The sequence below is a fragment of the Chrysemys picta genome, chromosome 1 (assembly GCF_011386835.1).
Source record: "Chrysemys picta bellii isolate R12L10 chromosome 1, ASM1138683v2, whole genome shotgun sequence".
In the NCBI taxonomy this organism is placed as follows: domain Eukaryota; kingdom Metazoa; phylum Chordata; order Testudines; family Emydidae; genus Chrysemys; species Chrysemys picta.
Genome location: NC_088791.1, coordinates 169,731,293 through 169,755,652, shown reverse-complemented (window position 1 = coordinate 169,755,652; position 24,360 = coordinate 169,731,293). Strand labels below are relative to the sequence as shown.

At 42.9% G+C, this 24,360-nt stretch overlaps 1 protein-coding gene across 4 annotated transcripts in view; it reads right to left on the bottom strand.

Moving 5' to 3' along the window:
- The window catches only part of PTGFRN (prostaglandin F2 receptor inhibitor), a 144,702-nt gene that overhangs the window by 22,929 nt on the left and 97,413 nt on the right, over positions 1–24,360 (bottom strand). For all 4 annotated transcript variants that reach the window (XM_065575230.1, XM_065575221.1, XM_005310169.4 and 1 more), the window contains 2 exons: positions 20,399–20,824; positions 7,765–8,184 (listed from right to left, as the gene is read on the bottom strand). In XM_065575230.1, coding sequence (XP_065431302.1) covers positions 7,765–8,184; positions 20,399–20,824 — 846 coding nt within the window. The remainder of the gene's footprint in view (positions 1–7,764; positions 8,185–20,398; positions 20,825–24,360) is intronic.

The following is a 24,360-nucleotide window of genomic DNA, read 5'->3' as shown; positions in this document are numbered from 1 at the left end:
CAGAATGCTATTGCCTTGATTTATGTTTCCCTGTTTAAACCAGTTGCCCTGACTTCAGTTAAAGCTAATAGGAAGAGATGAGCAGGAATGAGCAGTGAACCACTCCCACAGAAAAACAAAGTTGTAATCTGTCAGCTAAAGCATACATAGCAAAAAACCCGCTAGCTGGGCATTTTCTTTCTGAGGGCTCTAAGAAAAGCATCTTGGCAAGCACTGGCATCAGTGCAACAGTATGCAGCTTTCAGGCATGCCTCTTAGCACAGGGCACCCAAGTTTAATGAGCAACAGTAAAGACTTCTGGGACATTGGTGCAAATCAGGTTGGTTTTACCTCATGCTCCAGCTTAACCCTGTTGCCTGTACTTAATACTTTAAAATATGGACAGTCACTATTATAAACTACAAACAGAAATTTCAGTTACAGTACAGACAAATCACATGACTTGTTTTATAGATCTCATTGAGACCTAAATCAAGCCAAGTTTGAAAATATTATTCGGTAGGTTTAAAGTCTGGAACATTTAAAGCTGAATGACCTCAAGTTTGGAAAAATCAAGGTCTAAGCCAATTTAGCTTTGACTCAAGCTAAGAAATCCAATGAAAAAGTTTGAACATAAACTTTACAGACAAGCATTCTTAGAGGAAAACTGGTTCCCTAGTTTTGAAATTAAGTTGACATTTTATAAATCTCACTGAAACTTAAAAATCAAACCAAGATCGAACTCAGACAGTAAACTGTGGTACGTACTCAGGTAATAATAAATACCTGTTTTTATTCTACTATATTATGGTTGTAAAGGTTAAAAAGTTGTTATACTAAAAAGCTATAAACATAATAATGACTAAGTTAAAATAGATCTTTCAACCACAGTTCTTCATTTCTGAAAGACTGATTACTCAAGTCCAACATTACACCACCTTGATTTTGGGAGTGGAAGGGGGTAAGGGAGAAATGAGGTTAAGCATAATTTAAAAAACAACCAAGAGTAAAAGTTGCTAAATGGGAATTTGTAAATTCCAGGACCAGGATTTATTTGGTTTAATTCCTTCTGAATGCCACTGCTGGTTAACTCTCCTGGCCAAAATTCTGGGCCAGAGAGTTTAGTTCAATCCAAAAAATAGAGTACATCTCAGTGCCTAGCAGTTTGAAGTGACTTAGCTTTAGATTTTTTTAAAAAGTTTCAGCAATTTCTTCTGTGGATACACTGAAAAAAGCTAATGGTGCAAACGACATCAAGCTTGGTTTATTCCTTAGAGCTCAAAAGGCATCTACACAAGAAGCCAGGCTTGAACAAAATTGGCTTAGTTGATTGAGTTATACTTGCACAAAACCTCTGAGTTTAAGGATTGTTTTCCTTTTATTTTTAAAGACTCATACACAGAATTTAAAATAAAAACAGCTGAATTGATAGCAATCAATCTTTCTAGATCGCTGGATCAAGACCAAGTAAAGCGCAGAAAATAAATGTTTCAGAAAGTTAGAAGTAATGGGAAAAAGGATTTATAATGGAAGATGGCAACCTTAACTTCTGGCCTTCTATACTGCATTTTAGACTGTGTTCTCAAAGCACTATACAAAAATCAAATTTAGCTTCATGTAGACAAGTATTATCCCTATTTTATAGATGGGAAAAGTGGGGGACAGAGAAGTTAAGTAACTTGCCCAAGGTAACTGGGACTCAGAATCAGAAGTACAAACAAGGAATTCTGTCACATACTCTCTTCCTCAATAGCCAGACAGCAATCATTGTAGTGTGCCTTTTCTACTTGAAATCAGGCAGTGCCATAAACCATGTGAGGAAAAATTGATGCAATCTGCAAATTCTCTCTATTCAAAAATATTACTCATAACTGCCCTGGCACTAAGCCATCCACTACTGTACTGAAGAGACCATAATCTGCTCTTCTCCAAGTAATAAACTCCTTCTTCTCTCAACCTCCCCCACTGCCTTTATTCTTTCTATATAGATTTCCCTAACCAGCACCATCCCAAATTTCATAATAGTTATTACTGGAAAGAACCCTCTGTACTTTAATCTGTGGTTTACAGTCCCAACTACAAATTGACGAGGGGAAAAAAACTATGATGACTAAACAGCTTTCTACCCACTAATAAAGGGTAGAAAATACAGGGATTTCTTGCCAGGGAGTTTCTGCTGTATTGCTCTTCATTCACTTCCCTGATTAAGACAAATATATTTGATCAAGTGTGTGATGCAGAAAGAGAAGGAAAGGAGAAGTTAGATCTCCGGGTTAGCAGAGGGCACAGTTTTATTTTAATCACAAGTTTAACAACAAATACGCAGCTCACATTTCAACAGTTCTTGGTTTATCTTTGCTCCTTCCAAAACAAGTGATAAAACATTGCTGTGTAATGAGCTCATTCACAGATGTAATCCAGAGTTGAAGATTACACCAAGAAGCTTCTTAAATTCCCTTTTGTTTCTGACTCTCACCAGCTTTCACCCTTTGCTGGGGTTTCTCTGGAGGCAGCCAGCAGAGTGAAGCCAAGCTCGATTCTTATCTCTCTCACATCTTACTTTACAGAAGCACATTACAACTCACCCCCGCCCCCCCACACACAACCAAATCACTTCTATGGAACAGAAATACTGTATTGGATCTCTGTGTAACCATGCTGTGGGAGAAGCCATTCTAAATAGTACCTGGGGGGATTATGGAAAAGAATTTAACTCTATGGGATAAGCCACCTGAATTGCAGGGTGACTGGGGTGCCTCTGGGTACACGAGTAGGAAGCTTTTCATGTCAAGGTCACTGGCTCAACTGTGGCCCAGCTAGGAAGAAGAATGAACCCATTACTATCTGATGGCTGTACAATGACCTGTGTGAAATGAATGTTTTCATCCCAGTCTGAGGCCTAGCAGATAGGGGTCCACGTCACAAAAACCACACATGCAGTTAAGTGCTAATTAGACCTTTGTTACCCAGCTCAGCAAGGGGATGGAAAGGGCTATGGGAAAGTGAACACTCCTCTCTCTTAGTGGTGATCCCCTGTGAGTGCAGTGAAAAAGACCTATCGTGGAATAAGAAGTTAACATTGCTCAGAGTCTTAGTAGTCACCAGTCTCCAGGGTTGTTGTTGATTTAGCACCTTTCAGTTGCCAAATAGACCTTTGCCCTCAAAGGACCCGGAGAATTTCTCCAAGTGGGTTAACAACAAATCCTTTAGGTTAGAGAGAATTGGGGCACTGGTCTAGCAAGGGTGTTTCACTGTATCAAGGAGCAGCTCTAACATCACCTAGCATGCACGGCTTATACCGAGGTGGAAAGTATTCAACATGTTACAAGTAGTTCTAATTATTAAGAAGCCTGGTCCGAAGGAGGGCTAGGAAGGATCATGAGCTTTGGGTTGGAGGAGTGTGCACTATGAAAGGGACCACCTTGTGAGGCGCTTAAATAACTAAACAGATACATGGTTTGGCCAGATTAAGAGAGGACACGTGTACACGTATCTGAAGAATGCCGGCACTAAGGAGGGAGAAGAACTGCTTAGGGTTGTGCCAGGAAATGTCACTAGGAGTGATGGCATGAAATTAAGAGAAGGAGATTTCAGGCTGGATATCAAGAAACATTTGCCACCAGTGAGAACTATTAGACTGCAGAATAATCTCCCAAAGGAAATGACAGTTCTTCCATTTCAGGATACTTTTCAAAGTAGACCCAAAAAAAAGCATTGGAGAATCACTGGAAATCTTTAAATCAAGACTGGATGTTTTTCTAGAAGATAGGCTTTAATTCAATCACAATCAATGCTATTGGACTTGCAGCAGGAATTAAAACAAGTCCTGTGGCAGGTTATGCAGGAGGTTAAACTAGATGATCACAATGGTCCTTTCTGGCCATAAAAATCTATGAAGCTATCCACTAGGGAACAATCTTCAATCGACTCAGGTTTTGGGAGTACATAGACCAGGGGTCAGCAACCTTTGGAACGTGGCTCGCCAGGGTAAGCACCCTGGTGGGCCTGGCCGGTTTGTTTACCTGCTGCGTCCGCAGGTTGGGTGGATTGTGGCTCCTCCAGGCCAATGGGGGCTGCGGGAAGCTGCGGCCAGCATATCCCTCGGCCTGCGCCACTTCCCGCAGCCCCCGTTGGCCTGGAGCGGTGAACCGCGGCCAGTGGGAGCCGCGATCGGCCGAACCTGCGGATGCAGCAGGTAAAAAAACCGGCCCGGCCCCCCAGGGTGCTTACCCTGGCGAGCCGCGTGCCAAAGGTTGCCAACCTCTGCCGTAGACTATACCTAGTAGTTCCCCTCTGCTTCTCCCCCCCATATTTCAGAATCACATAAATTAGAAGTATAGATTTATCACATGTTTCAATTAATGAAATTTCAAGTAGATTTTTCCTTTAAGTTTCAGACCATGAATTTACTGCAGTAAATTCTTCTTTATTCAGCACTGAGCAAAGAAACAAGGTGGCCTCTGCCTGGAGCCAGCAAGTTGTGCCACCACTGCAAAAAATCTGGAGGGAGACATTTTCCCACAAATATTCATTGGAAAACTTTTCATAACAATGCCACATTTCAAGATTATTATTGGTGGGAAATACTGGAGTTTGCGTGTGCAGTCTCCAGCTTGTATATAAAAATCTTACAGGCCTCCTGCCATTCAAACAGGTCACGTTTCACAAGGTGCATGTGCAATAAAAAAAGCTTTCCTTGAAACACAGCCAGGCGTGGACAAAACAGATCTGGGAGGAAGCCAGGTTAGAGGAAAGCACTTCCAATCCAACAAGTCCCCCAGCTCCAGACAGAAATCAATAAAGACACAGAAGGATATTCCTACAACCACTAAAAGCTTTCACGTAACACTCATTAAGGACTTCCTTTGCTGAGAGAGTTTCTCTATTTTCTTATTTATTCCCCACCCCCGCACCTTACCCCCAAAACGTGGACTCAGGATACTGCCATAGTTTGAGCTTGTCAAATTGGAGAAGACTGGAACACTACAGTTGTTAATTGTTTAGATAAATAACCTGATTGTAAACCAGCAGCAGCAGCTAAAATGCCTTGCTGGTCAGCAGTGACCCTTCTAAATGGTCAGGAATTCCAGAGGGTGAGGCAGCACTATTACCGAGCAGAAGGTGGAAGCATCGTTTGGAGCACGTCAGAGCTCACGCCCATCAGGCCTCCACTCAGTTCAGGATTTACTGCAAAGTGGCACTTTCTAGCTTTTTCAATCCTTCATGGACTTGTTCCAGCCTATGTCAAGGACCTCATCTCACTACTCCCCACCCATTGGCTTTTGTTCCCTTCACACAGTCTTCATGAGTGCCTTCCCCTCTGCAGAGTCTGCCATGTAGAACAGCCTACCTTACCTTTCCGCCTCTCGACTTGGACCTCAATCAAGTCAAACTCTGTGCGTAGGTGCTGGAACTAGGGGTGCTGCCGCACTCCGTGGCGTGAAGTGGTTTCCATTAGATACAGGGTTTACAGTTTGGTTTAATGGCTCTCAGCACCCCCCTATACAAATTGTTCCAGCACCCCGACACTGTACCTATTTTCTCATAGTAAAACAGGGATACCACCTCCTGTCTGACATGAAAGAGATATACGGGTAAATTAATTTGCATAAGCACCTTTACTGTTATTGGGCACCTTCTGTCTGAGGCTGGTGAGGTACCTTCAAATCTTAGTCGAAACATTTCTCCTCAAACTATGCTTTTTAATTTCTCCCTACCTTTGCTATTCATCTGAAGGCCAGTGCAGATGATATTACAATCAGAACCGGATGAGACTGTGAAATCTGTTCATGTGCCATGAAACTTGAATCGCGAATGTGAAAATTTTAAGTCAGCCTTTGCTATTTACCAGATTTATTTTGGGAAACAGCCTTTTTTTCTCTTGAAAGGACTGAAAAGGGAAATAAGATTCTCTTTTGAAGGGGGGGTGGAAGGCTGGCTAGGAAAGATGGCAATGCAACAAACAGACCCATCCCTTACATAGCTCACAGGTTTTCCTCCAAACTGCAGATATTAATGGAGTGCCTTGTTCTTAAACTGTTTAGCATGAATACAAAGTGACACCATATGAATACATTCAAAAGAGTCGTTTTAGTGACCCCCTTCTCGGGGAGGGGGGAAGGCTCACCTTTTCAGGTCAGGTGCACTTTCAGTAGGCTAGTTTCTGACAGCGTCAGAGCCCTGCACAGTTGCAATGGAGGACTGCTTTATAATGACTGCTTAAGGCTTAGCCCGTGGCCCTTGCCACAAGATGTTTCAGTTTTAGATACTGGCTGGTTGAGGATCATTTCATTACTATTTGGCCAACTGGAAATTAACAGATCCCAGTTTGTGCAAACCTCTGTCCTCTCAAACCCAGAATTCCTCTTCCCCCCAAAGCTTCAGATACATAATGTGACTCTGGGCTGTGCGTGGGGCCACAGAGAAGAAGTGAGACGGTGCAAGGGGAAGGAACACGTGGGGAACGGGAATAGAGATAAAAATGAAGTTGCTAACTGCATTGATACATTAAAAAAAAAGAAAACTGGTCAATTTGCCCATGGAGCCGTTAACTTTGATGGAAATGCTCTTGGGGAATTTGAAATATGTAATCACTAAAAATCCAAGAAATCGCCAGTTAAGCCAACATCAATATCCAGAGCAGCCTCAGCTCTTGTATAACCACTCGAAACCCTCCCAGACGGTTCAGCACCATAAAAAAAAGTCACTGAATGCAACATATAACAAATCAGAAATGCACCTACCTGATGCCTCAGTCACACACACAAGTACACACAACATCCATCTATTGGAAATAGCTTAATCTAGGGGCTGGTCTACACTGGGGGGGGATCGATCTAAGATACGCAACTTCAGCTACGGGAATGGTGTAGCTGAAGTCGAAGTATCTTAGATCGAATTACCTGGGGTCCACACAGCGCGGGATCGATGGCCGCGGCTCCCCCGTCAACTGCGCTACCGCCGCTCGCTCTGGTGGAGTTCCGGAGTCGACAGTGAGCGCGTTCGGGGATCGATATATCATGTCTTAATGAGACGCGATATATCAATCCCGGATAAATCGATTGCTACCCGCCGATACAGCGGGTATTGAAGACGTACCCTAGTTGATGTTGCAGCTAAGGTTGAGAGTTTGAGTGCAATTCTGAAGAACAGATGTATGCACTGCAGTTGTGTATTTGCTGAAATTCAAAATACCATGTCACACTTTGGAGTCCAAGTACGATTGGGTTTTAAGATGTTTGGGTAGTGGGGCATGCAAGCAGAGGCTGCTGCAATGTTAAAGTTGGCTTAACTGGCAATTTCCTGGATTTTTTGCAATTATATTGATAGGAAATGCACTTGGGCAATTTTACTCCAAACTAATTAAGTTTGCTTTAGAACAGAAATAGGATTCTCCGTGGCTTTTTAGCATTAAAGCTCTCCCAAAGCAATCGTTATATACCAGTAATATAGTGACTGAGCTGGCAAGCGTAGTAGCCATTCTTCACTCAGAGATAGGTCATGCCATGAGAGACTTTCAAGCCTGTATTAGCGAAGGAAGGAATGTGGGCCAGGACTCCAAGGTCAGACCCAGTTCATTTAAAGTATTCCAAGATATAACCAGACACAATGAACAGCAGAGAAGTGCCTGGGGAGTGGAGATACGTAACATTCTAGCAACCAGACCCATCTCAGCATGAGCTAAGGAATAGCAGCAATGACCTCAGAGGTTAGTGACACTGGCACAAGCACCGTGCAGCACTCAGCTCCCTCCCAAAGCACATACACATTGAATTCTGTACTGACCTGAGGTTTGGAAATCTATCTGGATGGGATTGGATAAGCCATTCACTGCCTCTCGCCACATGCCCCCGCCGCCTGGGGACCAGGCAGTTACCACGCAGCGATACAGACCAGCGTCAGACATCTGCGTCTGGTACATCCTATAGCGGAACTCGTTCTCCTGAACCTTCTCCAGGACCACACCATCCACTCGGGTCTGGTCTGTCCAGTCTTCCAGTCGTACCACCGAATCCTGGTTCAAGGAGATTATGCGAGTGGTTCCATGAGGGTTTGACTGGTCCATCAGTGGCTTTTCTGCTGTAATGAGAACAGAGTAACGCGGGGTCTTGATGTTTTGGGAAGACACCTTGCATGTCATCTCAAAGGTGTGGCCTGCCACGAAGAACGGCTTCAGTTTCACCGCCTCCACTGTTAGTGTATAATCTGAAAGAGGGAAGGAAATCAGAAGCAATAAGTAGCTGTCTGCATTTATATAGCACCTTTCAACCCAGCAGATTTTCAAAATGCTTCACAAACGAGTAGACACACTCCTAGAACACTTTACCGATTGCTGGTGTAGTGTGCAGGCTGCTATTTAACAGCCCACACTGTTACATAAACAGCTTAGGATAGGAGGTGAAGAACATTATTCCTGATAGACACGGCAGAGAAACTGTGACAGGTGGAACTTAATTACCCAAGACAGATGTGGCTAGGACATCAAGGATAGTACCCCTACGTTTGAATAAATCCCTAAAGGGATCAGGGCTTCAGTTTTATGTTGCTATAGGAATTGCCATTTCAGATCAAAGTACTGGGGCATTGGTTCCGCACCAGCGACAAAATGAAAATTGCAGCCTTTTGGATCAACACCAATTCCTGCAGCACTACGGGTTTGCCTTGAAGATCCATTGAAGTAGTGTCCTACCCTGATTTGGCTTAGCTTGCAAGATCAGCTGGGATCAGAGCATAAGGAGGTTTGGTTACAAGAACAAAAAAGTCCCCCACACGCTTTCTACATGTAGGAAAAAAATCCACGATACATCTTCCTCCACCTCTGGACTTCTCACCTGTACTCTACTTATTTGTCTAAATCAGTCATAACTAATATTGGAATGTTAGAAGTTGCATATTTGACATAATTAATCACAATAAATAAAGAGCAGAGGACTTGCCTTACATTTCCCCGCTCCTTCCCAAGTCTGTTGGAGCCTGAATCTTAAATATCCCTTAATGACAGGATTTTGGAAAGGTCTGCATCTATGAGGGGAGCAGAATCCCCAGACATGGAAAGTTTGAGCTCAAGAGCAAAGAATCAAAAAAGTTATAGGCAAAAAACAAAAACCAACAAAAAAACAAAAACCAGAGGTAGATAAAGGTAAGTGAGTTGCAAACTTAAGTATATTGTTCACTACTGGGAAAGATCACACACTTGAGAACAGTCCTACTTATTGAGGCACTTAAAACACCCAACACCATAATATCTATGTCCTGGTCTGCACACAGAAGTTGCACTGGTTTCACTGAAGTCAGTTTAAAAACCAGTCAGATAAATAGCTGTACAGAAGCATCAATTTACAACTCTCAGTTTAGCTTCCATCAGTACATTTTACAAACAATTTAGTTAAAGTGGTGAAATTTCTGCGTTTAGATAAGAACTTTGTATTAGCTACATTTCAAAGAACAAAAGGAGTTACACGAAGGCCAATCCACGAGACAGAGCAATTAGGGCTCCAATTCACATCCCTTCCTTGAGGAATTCAGGGTTCTCTTAACTTCCAACAGTGTCCTAGGTTGGCTGAAGTGGGTGGAAAAGGATGACCCCAATAATACCTTTCCAGCTCTGATTGCTGGGATTGATCCTCCATCTATCTCATGAGCTATGGCTCCTTCCAGTGGAGAGGGTACAACCTCCCCCCCCCCCCCCAACCCACATTATAAGTTGAAAAAGCCTCCAGATTGGCATTGCCCGTCCCCTCTAAGCAAAGCAAGATTGATCCCTAAAGCGTTACCCCTTGAGCTGTTTGGGAGACCATATTAACCTGCTCTGCACGAGCATGCTTTCTGTCTAACCTTCGCCACAAAACACCAGTATATTTGTCAGTCAACCCACACGAGTCAAGGTATCTGTTGGTTATTATGGCAAGAAAACACAGAAGTGCAAATAGCAGTCAGCTCAGTGTTCAGTACTGTTTTTGCTACAGTGAATTTTCTTCCAGTAATGAAAATGACTCCATATTAAACACAAACCCAGTCACGCTGTGCAAGGCAAACTTTACAGGGCAACAGGGAAATAAGCTAGAGTAAGGCTGCAACACGTACCCCCCAAATTGAAATAAATACTTCTGCCTTCCCCAGGAGAGCAACAAGATACTAGTCATGATTACATTTTGGAGTGTTTTGCCTGTAAGCAGCAGTTTTCCCAATGAGTAAACAGTGCACGAAATGAGAAACTGTGTATGACAACTTTAAAATCAGCACTGTACAAAGTAGATCACGATGCAATGCTACATAAAGCATCAGCAGGAACAGAAAAGGAATATAGTGTTAGCAGTGGTCTGGGTGAGCATGGAATTAGATATTCCTTACAACAAAATTTGAGAATATTAGGATTGCAGTTAGGTGCTCAAAAAAGTCAGGAGATGCCAAAATTGTGGTTGCATGCACAGCCAAGTCTCTGCCCCCTTATGCATGCACATTAAAACACAGTCTAATTATACAATCGCATTCTATTTTTCCATACCATCATTTCTACAGACTTTGATACACTATATTATTTATATTGTTGTAGTACCTAGCAGCCTTGAGTATGCCGTTGTGCTAGGCATTGAACAAACATAGTAAAAGACAGTCCCTGCCCCGAAGAGTTTATAAGCTAAAGACAATATATAACTGCATATCTGAATTTGACTTCTTTATACTTACATTAACTTGGTTGTCATAATGGTCCAATACAACTGAGCATCCTCAGCTCCCATTGGAGTCAATGTGTTTAAGCCTACTTGTATTGAAGTCAACAGGAGTTTGGTCACTGACTTCAATGGGAGCAGGATGAAGCCCAGGGAGGGTTGAAAGCACTAGGACCCCTTGCAAGAAGTGTTCAGCAACGTACACGATCATTAGTATCTCAAAGGAACACATGCAGAGTTGCAGTAAGTGCCTTTTATTATAATGGGGTTTTTTTGTAGTGTCATTTAAGTAGAAATGCATCCACTTTGTAGTTTTCATGGGACCTGTCAAGCTATTTTAATCTTAATAAACTTAAAATACTACTGTTTTCTCCAAATATAGGATGTGCTGTGAAACAATTAATTTCCAATGCTTTTATTTATATGTCACAGATTTGAACTTTGATATTCCTAATTAGAAGAGTACAAGTTTGAAAGCTGAATGTTTCCATAAACTGGCATTTTAACTTGTCATCGTTTCTAAGTGTAAAGTATGTGATCACATTAAGCAGTAACAGTTTGTTAACAGTAAGAGGGAATACAATGAAATCCCATGGACAGTAATGTAGTTATTAAAATAGTTACCGGTGCAATTGGATTCTGAATGCCTATTCTAGGCAGCAGTGGGCATACCACAGTTTAAGTTGGAACTGAGTTTCCATTGTAAGAAAACCTATTTTGGCAGGTTAGGTCGGAAATGCATAGAATTATTCTATCAAATTTAAGTAAATCAGACAAGGGGTTGATACACTAGGAGTAGAGGATGAATTAGAATCATCTAACTATTTCGCCACTCTGTAGCCAGAAAATGGAAAGAAGAGAAAACCTAGTTTGCTGGACTTGCCTAGCTGAGATCTAGTGCCCAGGACCTGGTTAAATAACAAGTAATAATGGTAGATGGCACATCAATTCGGGTGTGGTAGGGCTCAGCAGAAGTTCAACAGACCAAGCCTGAAAGCAGCAAGAGTCAGGCTTGGGCGGGAAGAGAGGGATAGGGGTTTGCCCACTTCCTGGCTCTTCTGCAAGTAAGAAGGTAAGCAAGATGGGGATGGGGACTCCCCTTAGGTAGGCTGTCCCCCAGGCACTCTGTGCTTGCCCAGTCCCCTCCTATAAGGCAGTGATACTCACACTGTGGCTCGCAAGCCACAAGTGGCTCTTTAATATGTCTCATGGCGCTCTTTGCAGCATATGATGTTAAAACAAAGTGAGATTTAATTAATAACCAACCTAAGTTATTAACCAATCAGGATGCTTTTACCACTGATGTCTGAGTATCATTACTATAAGGTCTACCAAGGGGGCTTTGGGAGATCTGAGGAGGAAGGGGAAGCAGCACAGAAGGGGACTATCACCTTCCTGCCACTTCCTGGGCCTCAGGCAGGGAGCCTGAATGATCTCTTTCCTTGCCTCCCTTTCTGCCCCAGCCCTCACCTTGTCCTCTTGGTCACAGTTCTGCTTCCCCCACTCTTGCATGGGGTCCAGAGAATAGAGAGGGGGCAGCAGGGAAGAGGTTCTTCATTCCCTGGCACCACAATCTCCACCCTAAAAACCCTTACTGAGCCCATCCAATGAGCCTACTTAGGCTCCTCAACCACCACGTGTCAGGTGGCTGAAGAGCAAGACTCAGGGGGAGTAAAGGGGAGGGAAAAATCACAGAGAAATGGGAGACAGCCCACCAACTCTGTGGAGGATTAGAAGGCAGCAAGGAGGGCGAGGAAGAAGTTCTTCACATGACCTGCTCCAGAGAAACCAGACAACAGCAAGAGTCAAGGTAGGGGGAAGTTCTTCCACTGGATTTTGATCACCTTCAAGTCTCCTGCAAACCCCATACATCTTCCTTTCCTGCAGATCTTAGGACAGCCCCAGGCCAGTGGCCCTTAGGAAGTTGACAGGGATGTGGCTCCACTCCTAGGCTCTTTAGGAGAGGGGCCCCTGATTCTTAGGGCCTACAGGGGGTTCATATAAGTGGGACTCCTTTTGGCAGGCCATAGGTTTATAGCATCAGGACTCCTTTCCAAATGCTGGTGCATACGAACTGTGGTTAGCAGATGATTTATGACCAGTTACTGATGGTTTCACATATGCCTGCAATGACCTCCTTTTAAGGACTGCTTGATCAGGGCTCCTCTCCTGGCTTTCGAAACAGGAAACAGTTCATTTCCAGAAATTATGCATTTTTAAATTAAGAAGTCAGTTAAGAGTGCTGGTGACAACACTCAGCTTGATTTATGGACCAACTGTCCAACTCTTGCTCACGCACATCTTGCCTGGAAGGTTATTTTTAAGTAGTTTTCAGTCGATAAATACAAGCACAATAAAGTCTGTATGTAACAAACAGAGGAACAGCACCTTCGTCTATTTCCATCTTGACCTATGACTTTACCCAAGCATTTATGTACTCAAACCACATGCTTTGAAAATGGCTTTAATAATGTAAGGTATCCTTAGATACCTTATATAAAGTGTACGTAATTTAATTAAGTATATGCCATACGTCCCCATTTGAACTCCTAACTCTTAAAAAAGAGGAACAGAGCACAATTTTGAATTTAAAATGCTTTTCACTACATAGTGAACAGAGTCATAATTGATAAACCTAGTAATTTCAATGTCTACAATGCAGAGCATTTTGAAATAAGTCAGTTTCTACTGCAGCATTACAGCTAACTTATTAGCACCTCCTGAGGACTGGTTACAGTAATAAAATGTTCTATTCATTTGAGGTTTTTACATCATTGCCACAGTACCTGAATGCTTCCACCCCTCCCCCCAATCTCCCTAGTCGGAGTTTGGCATTTGTTAGCTCAAATGGGACAGAATTAAAATTGTGATTGATGTTTTAAGTGGCTGTGGTTAACTATAAAATTATATCTTTAACTCTGAATTTCCTATTTAACACTAACATTCTTGAAAGTTTATACATATTTGAAATATTTTTGCCTTCCACCTTACCTATTGGGGGGGAGGGAGGGAGGGACTTGGCTGGAAATTTTTGCTATTTTATATTTACTCTGTAATAAGAGTGGTGTATTGCTTCTTGTTCCCAATTTTCATGGCCAACCTGGCATAGCTGGCATACACCGAAGAGAACAGAGTATTGCAAGATGGGTCTGTAATGTTTATAGAAAAATGTGGTTTCATGGTTTATATTTCATTTGAGAAATACCATCACTTGTAATCATGTAATTAGGGAACTGTCATGATTTATACACACACGCAGCTGAGTTACTGTTGCATGTGGACACCACTCAGCTCCGTATCTCCGTTTCATGCCCCCAAATGGTGCTCTCTCGACTTTCCCAATGCCTGTCTGAGACTAGAGCCTGAATCAGAGCTAACTGGCTGTGGCTCAGTCCAGATAAGACAGGAGTGATGCTGACTGGACAAGGGAAGCAGTCAGATGGCAGAGGCAATATTGGTTCTCATGAGAGAAGGGATACATCTGCTTTTTATTAAGGGTCACAGCCTGCGGATCCTACTGAACCTTGAGTTACTTCTGGAATTCCAGGAAACAGTAGTATCTGAGCATGTTCTTATCCATCTGCACTTTATAAGCACATTGCTACAGCTATCCACACCTCTCTCACCTTCATATTAGATTACGGCAGTGAGCTATTCTTGGGGCTACCCTACTTAGTGTTTCATGCATGGAGCATATTACACTTGTACTTCATAAACTGTGCTAGCTTTTGACTAGTTTTTCGGTACAATTCAAGATTTTAGGTTTAAACTATAAAGCCTAGTATGTTTTGGGTCCTAGCTGTTTTATAAATGCTTCATGCTGGGAACTGAAATCAGCTGGAAGACTCAAGTTGACAATCTACAGTTTATGTCTTGAGGGCTTACTGTGGAAAAGCATTTTCAGCAAAAGGCCTTTCTCAGATTCACTTCTCCAACTCATCTGATAGAGCTGGAGTTGGCTGACAGTCAGGACATGCTGCAAATCCTACATCTTCAATCAGACTTTTGCACACATGGGATACAGTGGGAGGAACTGATTTTCAAAGATGGGTGGGAAGCTTTTTGTTTTGCTTTTGGAGAGTCTGACGTGTCAATTCTAGGACCTAATACACAGAGGGATTTTTTTTATAAACATGCCTAAGGTGCCAGTAGGTACAATATACATTTGCAATATAAATCAGAGGGCCATGGTGATTTAATATGGAACCCCCCTTTGTCTATGAACAATCCCCTTCATGAGAACATCTAAGCCTACTAGAACAAGACCACTGTAAAACCAGTTCTTACAATGATGCTCTGATCCCTGAAGTGCCAAGGAAAGCGTAGAGAACAATCTCTCCAATTGGAGTGACTCAGTCAGCCCCAGGACTCCAAGAGAGTCATTTCTCTTCCCAGGAAATGTCCTATTTAGATTTCACATTAAGGTAGCACTGTTCTGCTCTACAGGGCACTCCGGCCTGCCTTTATCTACATCCCACTTCATAGCCTTTGGTACCGTGCTGCCATAGGCAGGGACACGAAGCCAGTATTCTCAATCTAGCCAAGTTTATCCACCTTCTGATTCATCCAAGCCTAAGGATCAAAAGGGGACTGCTTCAGAAGAAAGAGGAAAAGAAAGCACAGCAGGGATCACCAGGAAACATACATGTGCTTAGACCAGTGGTGGGCAACCTGTGGCCCATCAGGGTAATCCGCTGGCGGGCCATGAGACAAGTGTTTACATTGACCATCCGCAGGCAGAGCCGCCCGCAGCTCGCTGTTCCTGGCCAATGGGAGCTGTGGGAAGTGGCAGCCAGCACGTCCCTGGGGCCCACGCTGCTTCCCGCAGCTCTCATTGGCTGGGAACGGCAAACCATGGCCACTGGGAGCTGGGGGTGGCCCTGCCTGCGGACGGTCAATGTAAACACTGTCTCGCGGCCCACCAGCGGATTACTCTGACGGGCTGTAGATTGCCCATCACTGGCTTAGACAGTTATTGCTGAACAGGAGCAAGGAAAGGTCACATAAGGGAAAAGAGTGTGCATTTCTGCATCCCTAATACAAGACATCAATATTTTTGACAGTAATGTATGCAACTAACTGTACCCCACTCACTGCCATAGCTGGGATCATCAATGTAGCCAGGTATGGATTTAGGCTAAAATAGGGCTCAGATTGCCCTATTCTAACTGCCAGAAGCTGGATCACAGAAAAACTGCCCTGTTTTGTTCATTCCCTCTGAAGCATCTGGCCCGGGCCACTGTCAGAAGACAGGATACTGGGCTGGAAGGACCATTGGTTTGACCCAGTATGGCCATTCGTATGTCTTTCGTGATCAAAACAGAAAGCTCTCCCCAAAACCACTCCCCATCAGTTGCTACTGGGGAAAGAATAGGGGCTCCTATTAATGTGATCTATGAAATATTGCTTTTCTCTTTCATTGCACACAGCACACAAGCTACAGAGCAGCACCACCATCAACATTTCCCTCTGGACAGGCCAGCCAGTGGTAGTTGTGCAGGTTACAGAAAAATCAAAGATTATTTGGTACTTAGAAAGAGAATGCTTCAGAAGATGAGTAAAGAATGAAATGGGGAAAACATTTCTTCACATTTCCTAATACTAAACAATAGTGCAACTTAATAATCTTTAAAGAAAGACTGGCCGGAAAGGTTAAAAAAAAAAAAAAAAGGAGGAGCTTTCCTCAAGCAATGTAACCTGAATCCTTCTAGGGTACGCATCTCCTCCCATCTGCAGTAGTGCCACAAACTCATCTTCGGAGTCAGACTCCTGGAACCTCCAATTAATTAAAAGGGTCAAAAGTGCAACAGAAATCCACCCAATACGTACATATACAAAAGCGCACAATTGGGCACAGCTTATGTTGGCAGCAGAAAAAAAACTAATAGATAAGATCCCGGAAAGAAACCACAAGAATACACCCACAACTTACGGTCAGTCTGGGTGTTACTCCAAATAGACCAAGGTCAAAGGCAAAAAAAATCCTAGCCAAATTATTCCCTTCGGTCTTGCAGTACTTCCTGACTTGTGTGACTGGCTGTTTCAATTCTATAAAAGTTACAGTATTCCTTTGTTGCTCCTACTATTTAATGTACACTTTTTCAAGGCCTTAGCAGAATATACTTCTGGGTAATAACTGAAGACAAGTTTTCAAAGAGAATTATCAATTCAAAATGTGGCCATAATGACAATCACTGAAAAGACAGATGGTTATAAGGGAGGGAGAGTTTAGAAACAAAGAGAAAAAAAAATGCACTTTTCCACCAATCCCCACCCTGACAAAAACAGAAAAAAGGGAGATTGTGGCTAGAACAGATGTTCTGACAGGACTGGCGTTTAATGCAGTTACCTTTAAAATCTTTTCAGTTGCCTTAAGTAACACTACCTCAATATTTGCACTGTCCCCCTCTAGGTAGTGCTGCAAACACCAAAGTACTGTTATCTAAGGCAAATTGGAAGGTTAAAAGTAAGGGTAATCACTATACAAGCATCTCCAATGCACAGTCTATAAGTGAAGAGTATCAACTCTTAATTCTCATGAATCTGTCCTACACTAGCAAGTATCAAGAAGAGCTGTGAAAGGGTCACAATTTCTTTTCACTTCTATTTTCAGTTATTTCTGAAGCACAAGAATCATGCAGCTTCTGCTCACAATGTAAACCAGGGTGATCGCTGCATGGGACTTCAGGCCAAGAAAAATCAACTAATTTTAGGCCAAATATTTAGATTTTGTATAAGAAATGGAGGGTTTTACAAAGCCCGGTAGTGTTTGTAGAATGTGTGGATGTCTAAAGAGCAATATAATTGAAAGGAGAAGTTCTCTCTCATTCGAACATTCCCATACAGTGCTGCAAACCCAAATTCAACAGCAGGCATGAGATCCAAACCACCTGGAATCTCCATGCAAGCAGACAACTTTGTTTTATATGCAAGCATCTGTGATGAAAGCAGTATATCTCACTGTCAGATTTCTTTGGTATTAAATAACCTCAAGTACCATTAGTAGCACTTTTGTTCGTTTGTTTACATAAAAGTTATGTTCGGTGTTGAAATAAAAAAATAAACAAAAGTGAAGTGAAGTTAGATCTAGCCAAGATGCCTTCAAAACAAAGAGAAGAACTTTACACAGACTACGTCAGAAACCAGTCAGAAACCAGTCATGACGTATCTTAATGACTGGCTCTATTTGCAAAGCTGAGCAAGCAGAAAAGCCTTTAAGCTATATCGGTCTCCTGAGAATGAACAAGGTAGATTAACAATTGCACATTAATGGACAAACAAGACAGTTACTGCATAAGACAAGCCAGAAGAAGAGTCCTCAATCTCTACACGTGGCTTTTACGTTTCAGCAAGCAACTGAACACCTATGTATCCCAATGGATCAATGAATGCAGTACAAAGTCTTCCCTCCTTTCTGTAAAGCATGGACGGACACTGGTCTTTCCCAAACTGTGGTGTCTCTCAAATTCTCTCAGTGTTGTACTAGCACCAGTGTAGCATTGCTAACCATGAGAGAATCTCAGAAAAATCTCAGTGGGAGGCACAAGCTGTATTTAGAACAGGCCAACTTTTGGCTTCCAAGGGGACATGCAAAAGGTTCTCTCCTTAGGCAAGCACACGGGAGGCAGGTTGCTCTCTTGTTATTAGGCTTGGGAGCAGTCAGGAACTCAAAATCACCAAAGATTCTTGTTAAACCAATTAGCACAAGGAACAGAAAAGCATGCAGCAGCTTAACTCTTTCGTGGCTGCTGGCTACAATGTTGGTGACCATCAGGTCCTGGAGCTTTGGGGTAGGGAGGAGGGAAGAACCTTGCTGCTTGCAAAACTGATTGGGTGGGGGAGAAGGATAAGAAGGTTTTAGCCAAATTGCTGAAAAGTAAGTGTGGATGGAGTAAGTCAGTCCTAATATGTTCACACCAGATTTCTCATTTTCTCACTACACAGGTTGTGTGTGTGTGTGTGTGCGCGCGCGCACACATGTGTAGAGAGAGAGAGTTGTCTTTCATGTCAGCAAGTGCCCCACTCCTTTCCAGTAAATGTCTTTTTTAGAAAACCTTCTGGCACTTGGGCTACAATAGTTACACTTGCATATCAGTTAATATTGTGAAACTAGCAGAAATTTTGGAAGAGTACCAGAACAGGAATATTTACACCTGCCACATTTTTTTCCACAGAAATTAACATGGGCAAAGACATCTCATAGCTCCAGGTTGCCCCAGCTGAACAGAAGACTGTTATACACAGCACACATACACGCTGCATGTTGTGGCATACAGCTTAGTTTCCTGGGGGCAACATCCCTTGTACCACAAAAGCAGGTTCTCTTCATCAGATATTTCTATTAGCATGGTGCTTGGTATTTCTGTTTGCACCTACTAGTGATCAGACGGAGTGCCTGCCATATTAATGATTGGACTAACTGCCATGTGAGGTCTTTCCTATGAATGAGATCACATCACTGCTGGAGAAGCAAGCTTCAGAGAAACATGGTAACTTGTTTGATCTTGCAGGGATTACACCTCTCCATTCCCAGGCCAAGTTACAAATCGTGCTTTGAACGTTATGCATGATTCTTACAGATCTTCTCTTTGCTGGAACTGAATCACTGTAGGGATTCCCTTTGGTCCCTCTCTAGTCTGAGGCTGTGACCTGAGCCGTTTTAAACTGGTTCAAGCTAGCTGGGTTTTAGACATGGCTTTGGCAATCAAGGGTGGAGGGGATCAGACTGTTTAAGCAAATATATTTTGGAAGATGCACATTAAACAAAGAGAAAGTTTATAAAAGCCTTTTGCCTAAATGCTATGTTCTAGTCTAATCCCCCACTCAGTGACCCTACATCTAAATTGGAACACTGTTGTTAAACTCTGTTTTAAACATATTTTGGACCAACCCAAAAGTACCCAGCTAGACAGAGTCAGTCTGAACCCATTTTAAACTGGTTTTGAGAATTGGTTGAGGTAATTTTTTTTAGCCCCTGTGTAGATGGGGCCTCAGTGATGAACGGTCGAAGTCTTGCCCATCCATAGTTACCCTCCTTCCAGCAAACCAGCTCTAAATGGGATTCCAACACTGTATGGCTCTCACACTTAGCCATTATTTTTCAAAAGCCAGTTCCTTGCATGCCTGCAAGTTTCTCTGTGGTGCCTTCTTAAAGCCAGCACCTACAGGTAAAGGATGGGAGGGAGAAGACTACAGCTTCCAGGCGGTAAGCTTGTCAAGGCATGGACGGCCTTCATTTTGGGCCTTACAAAGTACCAAGCACAGGTTACCGGCTTAACAATAAAGGCATTACAGAGGCAAAGAGAATGTCCCAGTTGTTGGCAATAAGATGCATCCTGGAAAAATCTTTACGTGGGAGATAAAGATCTTGACCGCTTGAGCTTTGTGTACCATGACATTTTTCTTAATAGAAGGCACAATAACCCCAGTGCCCTGGCCTGATTCCAGTTCTAAAAGTTACATTCTGCCTTCCTAAATTCCCACTGCAGTTTGATGGATACAGTGTTATTCTTCACTTCCTTTCCAAAACATTACATGATACTGTTAGTACCATTAAGTAGTTGCTCCCTTTCACTCCAGAAGGGGCTACAATTCTGTAGTGGATGAAACAAATCCTAAATGTATATATACACGTAGCTTCCAAAGCCCACTGGAATACTTCTGGATGACAGGTGCTATATAAGAGAAAGCTAAGAAATCAGCAGCTACCAGCAGCAAGAGATTTAAACCAGTAAGTGTGAAGTACTTACCTTGGGTAGCCCAGAAAACACTGACTGACATGGAAGTCACATCCTTGCTCTTTACCCAGCTGTTGTTGTGGTGCCAGCTCCAGGCAGAGACGACACAGTAATAATCCCCTCTGTCTGCTTCAGAAGTCCACTGGATTCGTAAACTGAAAGTATCCACGGCCTGTTTAGAGAAAATAATTTCCCCATTCTGGGTCCTCTCTCTGCTCTTATCCCCAACCAGCAACGTCCAGTCTGCATCCATAGTGGCAAGAAGTTCATCTGTCACAACAGCGTCACTGCGCAGGCGCATTCTGTAGTACCAGGAGACCGTAAAACGTAGGTTTGCTTCTGTGTTCTGTGCATTCATGATCCTGCACTCCAGTTCTGTGGGGTCATCTGAAAATTTAGGTGTTTTAGAAGCATTCAGAACTATCTGGTAATCCAGCTCTGCAAGGGAATTGGGAAAGTGGGAAGAAAGCCAAGAAAACATGTTAAAAGTAGCAAGTAAAAAGGAAACACCGAGGTAACAGTGAAAACCAAGTGCAGTCCTGATATCTGGAGCTATCAAACATGACACATAAAAAGCATGTGAGCTAAATATAGAAGATTTGTAAAATCAGAGGATTGGGAACCTGGACTCTGGCTCTGCCATAGATTTGTGTGACCATCGGCAAGTCCCAGAGACCAACATTTTCATAAGTGGCCTTTTATTTTAGGCATCCAACTTACTCATTGAGCTTGATTCTCAGCTCTCATGGACTTTAGCTGGAGTTACCAGAGTCCAGCACTTCAGAAAATCAGGTCCAAAGCCTCTCAAGATGACGCGACATCTGAGAAATAACGTTTCCTTCCCTGGCCTGTTCTCCAACATCCAACTGTGCAGGTTTCAGGCTCAGATTTTAAATCACCTTCTGTGTTTCCCAAGAGAGCTCAGGATGAGTGTACAACTTGGGACTCTTCATTCTCAAGTTGAAAAGTGATCGGTTGAGACTCCAGTGACACCCCATCTCCTCTCCAGGATAAAACGGCCATCCCCAGACACCACCCCTTCTCACTTACTGTCCCCACGCCCCACAGATCCCCAGTACCAACTCCTGCCTTGGCCCTGGACAACGCCAACACCTTGTCAAGGTTAACTCCAACAAGCATCCTAGAATGTTTAGCTGGTTAACATGACAACCAAGGATGCATGTACCAAAAGCAATTTTGAGTTTGAACTGTGAAGTGGTACAACTTGTATGGAGCTGGAATCTCTCAAAGTTCATAGTTTAAGAGCTGAGCGGCTGAATCTAAGGTTGGAAAAGATGGTTGTCCTGACCCAGGAAATGATGAGACAAGGTTGCATAACTTTGTTCTCTACTAGATTACAGAGACAGCAGACTACAGGCTTGTGAACTGAGATACTATGGTAAGAATCTCTCAACACTGAATTTTAGTTATGGAAATAAGTGCTTTTCTACCAATAAGAAAAGACTTCTTTTTCCTGTATCACTTTTTTTAATGTTACTTGAAAAACAACACCAAACTTCCTACTCTTTCCTGACTAAATATCCCAACATTTTGTTTTGTTTTCAACAAATTTATTCTTTATTCCTTTATCTTGTGGTTGATGTATTAATCTCAGAAACAGTAATTGTCTATAATTGGGACAGAGAAGAAAATGCACATCTAAAATGTAGACACCTCTGAAACACGGCACTAGAACATGTTAGTGGAAACGCTAGGAGATAAGCCCTAGCGCCTTTTCTCTCCGCGTGCGCTAATAGTCTCTGTGAACATTTGATAGTACAATTCCACTTAATCTGGCTACATCTACACTGGAAATCTTAAGGGAATCTCCTGCAGTTGTTATTACTAGTGCAGCTTCATCAGTGCTAGCAACCATGGGAGCACTAGTGTAGACTAGACATCAGTTGTTTTAATCATTGGTTTTTTACAGGATTAGATGACAAGGGTAAAAATGCAAGAAACTAGTTTACACTACTGCTTCCATGATTGCTAGCACCAGTAACAGTGGGAAATTTTCCTAAAATTCTCAGTATAAACAAGGCCTAAAAAAAATAATGCACAGAATTCTGGTTCCACTGTCAAATAACAGGTCTGTGTGGGAGGCCATGAGACCCAGCACCGCAATCCTTGAGAGAACTAAATCCCCACAGATCCTAGACAGCTAGACCACTCCTCACATCTTATTTACACACAGCAATAGTCTTCAAGACTTGAAACTGAAGGACAAGTTACTCAAACCATACTGCAGTAATCTGACCCCTCCAAAGCCAGAGGGGTTACAATTCAAGAGTGGTAGCTACAGGAGGTTGTATCCTGTGACTGCTTTAGCAGCTTGGTACAAAGATGGGAGAGTTTGAAGGCTGAAGTTCTTCTCAGGCCAGGAACAGGATGAGAAAAGAGCTGAAAGAAACAGTTTTCAGCTAATCACTTTGGTATTAGTATTAATTATTATTATTATTGAGGAGGAGGAAGGATTGCTAGGGAGAGTTTTGGCTTTGACAGCACCACTCCGGCTAGGCACGTCACACTGACAGACACTCTCAGACAGAGGATTTAAAAGGAATAAAAGGCTCCCTGGATAAGCCTCATTCCTCCACTCTGTCAGCTGTCAACGAACAGCCTCACTGACAGTTCAGTGACTTAATACCAGGTTAGCACTGAACTTCAATCAAGGAGGAGGGGGTTAGTGGTGAGTTTAGGATGCAGTTTAGAACCTCACATGCTGAGAACTCTTCTCCCACCCCCTCACAGCCCTAGGCAGCAGTATCGTCTGAGGAGTAGCTTTTATACACTCCTGCACCTCAGCTAGGCGGTGAGAGAAAGGACAGGAAATTTCCGCCAGCCTAAGCGATGCTTCAGACCAGAGACAAAGTGACCTTCTGCAGCCAGGTTTTGAAGCCCAGAAATGTAACGGGAAGTTGGGAATGGCCAGATGATGGTTTGAAAGGAAGAAGGGCACCAGCACAGGATAGCAATGGCATCCATCTCTTAAAGCACATTAGGAACATTTTAAAAATGTTAATGGCTATTTACTGTTTTGGAGATGCCAAAAAGTAGGTCTATTCTCCCTACAATGCATATGGGAAATAAAGAGTAACCCAAAGGGGTCTCAGTGGGACCGTCAGCCTTGTGACTTGGCCATTCGCTTCTGAGTACCTGGGTTCAGACCCTAATTTAGGCTTGTTGGCCTCCATTCTAATCCTCAGACCGGCACCACAGTTTGGCATTACTGCCAGTGTCTGATCAGGAATGGCTCTGAACTGGAACAGTAGGAAGCTTCAAGCCACAACTGAGTGCACTGGCAGAACTGGGGGGAGTGGGGTAACTTGCACACCAGCCTGGGCACTAACTGGTACTAGGCTCATTTAACTCAAAGATAATCAGTACTTTCTGGATTTTAGCATAGAGAGTGGGTAGAAAGTCCCCCCCCGGCCGGGTTTGAAATGCTGTCAAAAGTAATTTAAATCTTAAACGCAAAAGTCAAATAAAGAAATTGTTTTAATCATTCGTTGAGAGAGACTGACATGTCATGGCAAACTGAAAAATACAGCTCTTTAGAAATTCTGCTTAGGTTTGGTTTTCTGGATCACTCCAGCGTGACTGTTCACTTCTCAGGATATTTGCATAAAAACAGGATCTTTGAAGCTTAAGAGTTCAGCCAGGGTAATGCAGAGCAAAAGCTGGTTAACTCACCATCTCTGGTGTAGGCAAGACACAATGGAATATCAATCTAGTAACACATTCACCTCTGAGTGTGGGGAGAATACTGTCCTGCTTTTGCTGCTGAGGTGGGCTAGATGAGCCTACTGTGTCCTTTTCTATCTCCAGTTTCTATAATTCTACATCATAATCCTGTCCACAAGAGTTAACTGATATCACATATAATGAGGAGTCCTTGTGGCACCTTAGAGACTAACAAATTTATTTGGGCAGAAGCTTTCGTGGGCTAGAACCCACGTCATCAGATGCATGAA